The sequence below is a fragment of the Necator americanus genome, chromosome V (assembly GCF_031761385.1).
Source record: "Necator americanus strain Aroian chromosome V, whole genome shotgun sequence".
Taxonomy (NCBI): domain Eukaryota; kingdom Metazoa; phylum Nematoda; class Chromadorea; order Rhabditida; family Ancylostomatidae; genus Necator; species Necator americanus.
Window position 1 is genome coordinate 16,191,294 of NC_087375.1, and position 10,037 is coordinate 16,201,330.

Genomic DNA, 10,037 nt, shown 5'->3' on the forward strand with positions numbered 1-10,037 from the left:
AATACATTTAGTCCCTGTTTCATAAAAGTGTTTGAATTAATTACTTTTTTCCGAACCTTTCGTGCACATTTGTGAACGCTCTTCTGCTGTCCTCCGGTGTAATCTGATTACTGTTGCTTTGTGCATTCCTTAGGCCGGTCTTTTTTTCTTTTTTCCCCTGTGTCAGCGTCACTTGTAGATTATTGACAGAGATTTAATATCCGTGCGCTTAGCGGTATATATTGCTTCTAGATTCTTTTAGCTATAGTCAGCCTATAGTCTATATTCAAACTTCACAACTCTCATGTAACCCATTTTACGAACATCTATTATTCCTTAGCTTTCTTCATTTTGGCGTATTACCGTCTTCTGTCATTTTTTTTTCTGCGTCTGTTTTTCTTTTTTTCATTTTTTCAACATTCAGATCCTTCCTAGACATGGAATAGCAGGGTGGGGGACGTGGCATTGAACGGAAATGGCCCTGCCGAGGTTGAGGCATGTTACTTTTTTTGAGAAACTATTTCTTTCTTCAAAGAAATCAATTTTGTTGCAAAATTTAGTTTCGTGGTACTACATGTGGTTTTCTCAAGTTTCTTCACCTTAAGCGTAATGAATTTTAACTTTACTTTTTTATTGTTAAGAAAACTAAGCTTAATTGTTTCATTAAAACATATGGTTTTAGAAATAGGAAAATTTGTTCAGTACTGTGTACATAGCAATTTACTACTTGTACATTTCTCAAGTTTCCCAAGACACATCAAAATATAGAGGTTTATGATAAGATTTGTTAGAAACATGAAAAGAAAAAGAAGCGAATGACGGGGTATACAACTGTGTTTTGTTTTATTTTCTTTTCAGTCTCTAAATTAACAAAACGTGGAAATAATAAAGAATTTTCAATCATTACCATTTCTTCGCTAATGCTCTGGCCAGCTGATAGTAATTTTTGTAGGGTGAATGCCAACTCGGAGGAGAAATTGGTTCATCCGAACCACATGGTTTATCAGAAGATGGAAGCCCTCGTTAATCATATGCTTGATGCAGAAACGGGCGTGCCTATTAAGACCGTCAAAAGTTTCCTTTCTAAGGTGCCATCCGTGTTCACGGGTCAAGATCTCATAGCATGGATTATGAAGAGTCTGGATATGTCAGATTTGTGTGAGTGTCTAGGAATATTTGTTCGGTTATTCTCGCATCTTGTTTTTTGTTGTTTGAAACTTCCTTCAATTATTTCACCTTATTCGGCCCGAATCTTCTCAGTTTTAAGTATCTGATTTCAAGTCGTCATCGTTATATTTTTCGTATACATTGTTGGAAAGTTTGGTAGATCCCACAGACGTTATTTCAGTAGTGCGGTTTCATTTTCTTATTTTCATTTATGTCTAAAACTCTTCCTTCTGAAATTAATGCTGTATTTAAATAAATCTTCATGACTCACCTGCTGATGTATCCTGGGATGTGAGTTTAAACGTTATTTTTTTGTCCTATTGACAGTTGTGATTTCAGCTGACGCTCTCCACCTCGCACATCTCATCGCATCACATGGTTACCTTTTTCAAATAGACGATCACGTACTCACAGTAAAAAATGATGGAACCTTCTATCGGTTTCAAACTCCGTATTTTTGGCCATCCAATTGTTGGGAACCCGAAAACACAGATTATGGTACGTTTTTCCTTTTTCTCATAGAAAATGTTTTCTCATTTTTTTTAAAAGGATGGCTGATGCTACATCTTTGTTTCCATAAGAGGAGGTGGTCGAATTGATCATCATAAATTGGCGTATTGCTTTCTGTGTCCTGTGTCGCTATATGTCAAAGTCGCCATCATATACTGGAAGTGGGGGAGGCGTATCATCTATAATCATCAGGATTTTTCTGCTATAAGCGTCAAAAACTCATTACAGAGGATATTCACAATAAACACTTCTCGAGAAGTACTTGCTAAACTGCAGGCGGTGATTTAAAGCACAGGCATTCGAGCATTTTACTGCAAACTAATACTGTTGTGCGTACGTCCCACTTCCATGATTGCCATACATTCTCAAGTACAAAGTAGAACAGAAATTTAGGTTTTTAGCATGTCAGAAAACTTTCTAGTACTGGGTTAGCCCACGCAATGTCTAGAATCGGATTTAAATTGAAATTACTATTCTATAGCGTTCATTCTCTGAAATTCTTGATATTCTTGTGCGTATGTATGTATGTATATATGTCTTTAAACACAGCTAGAACATTTCTGACCTTAGACAGTTCAAAGATTTGACATTTTAGAGCAGCCTAGTCAGGTGACCTGAGCGTATTTGATTCAGTTTTACCGCGTTTTCTCAGTAAGTGGATTCCATATGACTAGACACCTTTTTAAAATGTAGTCACTCAAATCTGTTCACTCTTGAGGTGTTCACGTGCTCACACTTGCATACTTTTAAGGTGTGAGGTACTTTTCTAATTCTTCTCTTTCTCTCGCAGAATTTCTGTAAATCTTCAGCGAAAATAATATTGCAGCAGTCTACCTTTGTAAACGAACAATGCAGAACAAAGCCCATTTGGAACTGGAGGATTTTGAGGCGGAAAACTTAGCTAAGCTGCAGAAGATGTTCAGCCGTAAATGGGAGTTTGTATTCATGCAAGCAGAAGCTCAGTACAAGTAAGGAACTAGCTTCTGTGCATTAAAACGCTTCGGAGTATGTATTTTTCAGAGTTGACAAAAAGAGAGATCGCTTAGAGCGACAAATATTGGACAGCCAAGAAAGAGCATTCTGGGATGTACATCGACCTGTACCGGGATGTGTGAACACAACAGAGGTATACCACCATCTCACGGCTCACTTTTCCTTTTTTCAAGCTTTTCACTTCTCTCTATCTGTAAGTCTTAACGTTCTTATTGAGCTATTACTTTTTCTTTTAGGTAGACTTCCGTAAATTATCTCGTTCTGGTCGACCGAAGTACAGCAGTGGGGGACACGCAGCCTTGAACGCTGCAGCGTCAACAGGTTGTAGCCCATACTCTACCAGTGCTGCTGCTGCCCATGCTAGTATGCCTTCCACATCAAATGGTGCACCAGCTACAGCTCAGCAGACATCTCAGAGCAGGTGCGTAATTCTTTTCACAATTGCTTGTCACATTTCGCAACTTTTCACAATTCTCGTCCTTCGTTAAGATAGGCAGGAAAGCATTCTCCTTAAATACAGGAGAATGCTTTCCTGCCTACCTTAACGAAGAACGAGAATTAAACTTGTTACGCTTCGCTGAAGTGCTATTTAGGGTTAAATTAATGGGAAATGTGGGTGCAAAGTTCCTGTGCCAATTTCATTCAGTTATTGGCAAAATTTTGCATTTACTTGTGCTTTACAACATCATTATAAACTGGTAGTCTTCAACATGGGAGAGTCATGACAAATATGTGTAAAATGTTCATAGGCATGTCGGGATTCTATTTCTGCCCGGAACGTTTTTTCGCCCTCCAATTTGCGAACTTTTGTTTTTCTCCCAACTTTCTCCGAGTATTGTATCGTTTTTGTATTCTTTGAGTCATTTTTGTAATTTTTTTGATTGGTTTGATTAATCTCCATCTTTAAACATGACAGATTTGTGAGTATTTTCAGTAGTAGCTTATCATCGAGTACTGGTGGATCATTTCGGAACAGTTATTACGCAAGACCAGGTCTCCGACGGTGTACACAAGTCCAAGACACTTTAAAGTTAGAGGTAATGTTCATGTTTTTATCGAAAACAGTGGCGTTTTTTTCTTAGTATGAAAACCATTTTTAAAGACGAAAACAGAACTCTAGTCCCGATTTCTCTTATTTTTTCTAAATGCTGCCAGTAGGCTTATTTCGACATCGTGGTTCTATTTTAGATCAACCAACTTAACAGCCGACTATCAAAAAATGTCCTGCGAACCTCGAAGGTAGTCGAGAAGTAAGCCTTATTTCTTGTTAAGAAATTGTTTATTCGAATTTATTTATGCTTTTTGCAGCTATTTGGCATACTACGAACATCGGAAGGTGTTTGATCCATTCCTGACGCCTTTGGGTTCCGTTCCCGATCCTTTCCAGAGCCAACCTAACCCTTGGATTAGCGACACCGTCGATTTCTGGCAACATGACAAAATGTTAGTTCATCATCATTTCTAAACCTATAGGTGCATATTTGTCTTATCCTTCTGGATGATCTCTTAAACTATTAATTATCAGAAATGCTTATGTACATCGAAGATCACCTGTTTAGCACCGGAGATATCTCTACTCGTCGTTTAAAACTCTGGGAAGAGTGCTTCGAAGAGTTGCTCGCTGATGTCCTAGGAAGGGAAACGTTGCAGAAGTTTCTTGACAAGGAGTATTCTGGTGAAAATCTCCGCTTTTGGTGGGAGGTATGGGAGTCTAAGTCTTATAGCCTTCTTTTCTAAGAAAGAGCCGTGTAAGTACATCAATATAGGTACAAAAACTGCGAAAGTGCAGCTGCAGAATGGTTCCCGTTCTTGTAACGGAGATCTACAATGAATTTATAGACTCTAATGCAACTTCTCCTGTCAACGTGGACTGCAAGGTTTCCTGTCTGCTGTTTTCCATATTCACTTCATAATCCTATTTTACTGTGGTATTGCTGTAATTGAGTGAATAATCTTCTTTTCATTTCTAGGTTATGGAAATAACGGAAGAGAATCTCAAAAATCCTAATCGTTGGAGTTTTGATGAAGCAGCGGTTCGTGTTATAACCCTACTACTCAATTATCCAACTCAGACAGTAATTTAAAAATGTCTTCAGGACCACATATTTTGTTTGATGAAAAATGACAGTTATCAGCGCTTCCTCCGGTCCGACATTTACAAAGATCTCCTCATACAATCGAAGAAGAAGGTATTTTTTTGAACATCCACCTCAAACACATCTTTCGCATGCTCTATGCACGATTTGCATGTCAGAAATTTCCAAAGGTTCAGTTATGTTCTACTTTTGGATTAGGGCAAAGGTACACACCATCCTGAGTCGCTTGCGAGGCTTTGGGCAACTAATAAGTGTCATTCATTTAAGGATTTAATAATATTTGCATCATGTGGTTCAAACGAATATTTATCACTAGTTCGCTGCACGTAAGCAGTAGGCTCATTTGAAGCTTCCATTTCGAGAAAAAAAATTGACCTATATGGTTGTCTCGACAATATAACAGAAGAAAAAGAAGAAGAAGGTAGGGTATTACTCTGCACTTCTACAAAGAGAACATGGCGTTGTACTAGTTTACTACTCCTACCCTCATCATCTTCAATAATGTTTAGGCTCCTTTCTAGGGAATAATGTTCCATGAATATAATGTGTTGCGTACTTTTTATATCAGATGAAATAAACAGTTGGTAGCGGTTTTCGCTTTATTTTGACGATGAAATTAACATAGTTAGGACTAACCGCTTTAGATGAAATGAGCGCCGTTTAGATAGATAACTTTTGTCCATTTTGATGGCAATTTCATGATTTCGCAATGGGAGCAGTCCTTGTCCTTATTTACAAAAAGCTTGACCACTTCATTTTCGCAAGCCTTTCGTGAGGGTACTTTTGTATCATCAAGAAAATTTTGCAAATGCTTGAAAAGGCGATGGTCGCTTTGTGCCAGGTCTGGACTATATGACGGGAGCGGTAGAACTATCCATTCAAGCTCTCGGAGCTTCTTACGCATCGTTAAAGATGTGTGTAGCCTAGCCTTATCTTGACGGAACACCACGCCTTTCCTACTGGCTGCTTCTGGTCGATCGCCTGCTTTAGTCTGGTCAGTTGCTGACCGTATAGGTCCGAATTGAGTGTTTCCCTTGATGGGAGAAGCTCATAGTGGATGATTTCCTTCCAGCCCCACCAAACACACACTAAAACCTTCTTGGCCGTCAATTCGGGCTTGGCGATCGTTTGGGTGGGTCACCACGATTGTATTACGATCTTTTTCGGTTTTTGTCACGTGATGTTTACATAGTTAAATATGGCTCACTAAAGCTTTGCTTTTCTATTTATGCAAATTTCGAAGCCTGGTATAAGGTTAGTTTTATCTTTGAGAGGAGTACCAAAAACGGCGTACTACAAGCGCCAGTTTCGACGCCATACTAGTTACCATTTGTTTAGTTCTACGATCACCTTCTTATCTTTTACTCTAATTATTCTAATACTTGAAATCATTTTGCTCGATCTTGAATTAGATCGATTCCCCTTATGCATTCTCAGTCGTTTCGTGATGTATTTGTTTCGAGTTCAACTCAACCAATGTCATGTTGTGCTTTTGATAGGAATACATTTTGGTTCCTGACGCTTTGGATTCACTTTGGAGATTTACAAAGGATCTCGCTCCTCAGCGATCAAGCCTAAACATTCATGGTATGGCTGATACAACATTGTTTTCAAGAGGAGAATTAAAGTGCATGTTTCTATGAACTTCCTTTTTGAACTGGTACCTTGCATTTCTTCAAACAGCAATCGCCGACTCTTATTAGCTGCCATAGCCTCACTGTGAGTATAACAGCAAAGTCATGCAGTTGCGAAATATATCATTATAACAACGAATGTTCGTCACGACTTGTGATTGATGGTGTTAATTTCGAGAGAGCTTTTCCCTCTGTGATTGCGTCATGCGGTGTGTGGCCGTGTTGATCTGTATTTTTAGAGCACATTTTCCTCGCTGCTAGCTCGTGCAGCTTCTCGCAAACTATCCCGCAAAGCTGGTCACTCTACCAGCCCTATGCCCGCCAACCACAGTTCGCCATGCCTTCTTGCGCCGCCTTCACAACAGTGATTCTCCGCGCTGTGAAAGTCGACACGCCCACTCCAAGAGGGCTGCAGCACGCAACCTGTGCGTATCCTCATGAGTTGGCTTTTCTCCCGTTCACGTTGCCTAGCATGGTTTAGTTCTTTTTGTTGTCCTAACCTAGCTTGCACAAGTCACCTTTTGTAGGTGGAAAGTTATGAACTTCCGTTTTTGTTTTTCTCTTGCTTGATGCAGTAATGTCGGGTTAAAATGAAATGAAGCATTGGCAGTTGTGTAAGGCTGCGCTCGAAGCGGTGCGGTGGAAACAGCGGTCGGAATCGAGGTGGGACCACGGCGAACTGCAGAGGTGGGCGGTGGTAGCGAGGATCCTTACACAATCCCAACCGCTACGCTCCACCGCGCGCTTCGAGCGCAGTCGCTTACGCAACTGTTCGCTTCATGTCGTTTTAATCCGTCTATATGGGTACACATTTCATTTGTGAAACAGATAAGCATGTTGTTGAAGTTGTCTCGAACTCTGGTTGTTTCTTCCATCTCATTTTATTATACTTTTCTTCTTTTGTTAGATTTTCGTTTAAAAAAAAACGATTCAACCAGGCCTGCCATAACCGCTAGGTACGAATCACAGGGATTTTATGGTTTGGACGATTTTATTCAACAAAAACCCTGTTAATTAGAATTCAACGCTGTGAAGTAGTAGAATTAGTGTGAAATATGAATTTTTAAAAAGAAATAGAAACGGAAGTTTGTAAATCACCACCAGGTTTTTCTGCTGACTGCTTTGTAAAGAAATCCTTAGTGGTTCTCGAAACCTGCTATTTACAGGTACCAGTGAAGTTATCTCGGGATATTGGTATACGTTTCCCTACGTTGCCTGGTTTCTCATCAAATACCGTTCGTCGAGATGCAAACCTCACTGTTGGAGGCGCTCAAACTGTGGTGGCAACAAGCGGCTCTTCCAGCTGTTCTCCAACAACAGCAACTACAGTAGGCATTTGAAAGCAAGCTTCTGGGTGGTGTTCCTATTTTTTTTTCTTTTCATCAAGTGTCCATTTGCGCCGTAGTAGAATTATGTGAGAATCTGTGTTTATCTTCGATTTGTTCCGTTTTCATTTTTATTATTCCGCTATTCTACAACAATGACGTTTTTCTTGTACTGTGACAACGTAACGTTTGTTCGTGCAGCATTTTTGACGAGGTTCTTTTATTTTATCATTGATGTAATATAATCCCAGAATCACAGCTAATGCTGTCTGTTTTAGAGCTCTCTATTATCTTTTTTTAACATCTTTTTCGCCGTCTTCTAACTAGTCTGAGAAATGCCACGATGTGGTCGTTTCCTAGAATGGGTACTGATCTTAATTTGCAATCCGGTTCAAAACATCATTGGCATTCGATTTAGTGGCGATCATTTTTGAGAGTCAGTTCCCCCTTTGGCTACGGATCCTCGATTTCGCTAAGATTTTTTAAAGACAGACCAAGCATATAAGAACATTGCACTCAGTACTGCTATGAATGGTTGCGATGCTTAGAGTTGCGCAGCAGAATTTCGAGAAGGTTCATGGAAATGCAGGACTCTTTGGACATCATTGTACACTTCAACTTTAGATTAGCATCAAGCGGACGCAGACTATCAATTATTTCATCTGTTCTTTAAAGTTATCAACTGATTTCAGCCATTCTCAGTCATTTGATGTTCTGATGTTTCCCGCATCAGATCTGTCTTTAGATATGCATGGTTTTGCCGTGCACATCTTAGCAAAGTTAGGTTAGCAAATTTAAAAGGACCTGCTCAATTATGAATCCGCCGTTTAATTTTGAGTTAACTATATTAGATTGTTTCTCTGTTTTAGTTTTTCCAACGTTTTCTTTTGTATTTCACACCAAAAGGCTTTAAACCACACTTCAACTTTAAACCAATTTCGTCGCATCTCATTGCTTCTAGTCTCCGATTCTATACAAATGCTTTAAAGTAGGAATAGGATTTAAGGTGGTTCTACGTTTAGAGACGCACGCAGATGTCGTTGCAGCTCTCTTTGCTTAATTTGATCTAGGATTTATTTGCGTGCGCCTCTTGTGCCGGCAACGAGCTAACTCACTGATCTGTGCACATACTTTTTATTTTGACGCCTTTTTAGTGAACTAGCCGGCACTTGGAAACCATCTTCTCATTTCCAAGGTCACCTTCAGTTTCCTCTCCCAAACAATGTTGCCCAAATCTTGAAGTCAAGTATTATTAAATTACCATTGCTAGAGTTTCGTTTCACGAATGACTTGGCTTTGTGATTGTATAAATCGATTGAAATGAAATTGTATCCTATTTCATCATAACACCTGTTTCAACCATGAATTCGAGTAAATGGAATGTAAAGGACAGAGAGGAGTACAGGAAACATGTTGATCATTTCAGGATGCTTATGCTTATGACGATATGACCTATACACCTGTTTGGTGCATTTCCAATTGATTCCACGAAGTCACACAAGTGGATCCACTTGCTTTTAAAAAATCATATACAAATAGAAAGCACAGGATGAAAATTTGAAATTGAAGCATATGTGTGATCAATTTTGTGTAGTGCAAAAAAGAACATGAACTCAGACTTTACAATTTTCATGTGTTATACGTTTGTGTCATGAGAAGGGCTAAACTTAAAACCAGATGAAAAGTCATAAAGCACCAAAGTAAAAAACACTAGCGAATTCGATCAACTAACGGACTAATCCAATATAACGTATAATGTGCTTGAACCATTTAATCTGTACGGGACAATTTAAGACCTAGAACGGAGAGAAAACCCGAGAAAAACAGCCCAGCTACGCTATGGATTTTTATCAGGTCATTGAAACTCTAAACACATAGCTCAGTTATAGTAGTCATGTGAGCTATTTATGTCCAGCCTGTTCTGTTATTTTGGAATTGTAGGTATTTTTAGATGCTCCATATCGTTCACGCGATTGATTTCGTTATTTGCGCTATCCATAGCCGAGCCGCATCCACTGTTTTGCTTCATGCTAGCACGCACTGGCCGAACTTGCAAACACTCCGCATCGAATCAGTCAGTGTTCGTCACAATTTATTCGATTTTAGAACTATCAGGATTTTCACATATTTTCCGCCGCAATTAACCACGTAGAGCTCACCGAGAGCGTCTACAGGTGAAATTCGTTTGTACAATACACGAATTCAAAGGGAATAGATAAGTTAGTCTGATCTTGACTGAATAGAAGAATTCGTTATCGACACTTTATGCGAATTTTTTACCTACAAAATGATAAAGGCTGTAAAATATGCCAAACTACCATTACAAAAGGAAC

General features: G+C 39.2%; 1 protein-coding gene across 3 annotated transcripts; it reads left to right on the forward strand.

Annotated features, from left to right (window-relative positions):
* Positions 1–454: 454 nt before the first annotated feature.
* RB195_014044 (uncharacterized protein) lies at positions 455–7,719 on the forward strand (the record flags this gene model as incomplete). Of its 3 annotated transcripts, none has more annotated exons than XM_013453104.2 (14): positions 455–474; positions 932–1,137; positions 1,486–1,644; positions 2,483–2,624; positions 2,677–2,782; positions 2,886–3,070; positions 3,584–3,686; positions 3,838–3,899; positions 3,958–4,092; positions 4,209–4,350; positions 4,416–4,526; positions 4,620–4,682; positions 4,746–4,838; positions 7,546–7,719. In XM_013453104.2, 14 exons carry the CDS (start codon positions 455–457, stop codon positions 7,717–7,719), a joined length of 1,701 nt encoding a protein of 566 aa, XP_013308558.2. The 3 variants fall into 3 exon arrangements, with proteins under 3 accessions (XP_013308558.2, XP_064060025.1, XP_064060026.1); XM_064204144.1 differs by lacking the exon at positions 7,546–7,719 and adding an exon at positions 6,619–6,747; XM_064204145.1 differs by lacking the exons at positions 455–474; positions 932–1,137; positions 1,486–1,644; ... (8 more) ...; positions 4,620–4,682; positions 4,746–4,838 and adding an exon at positions 7,214–7,240.
* Positions 7,720–10,037: the final 2,318 nt, after the last annotated feature.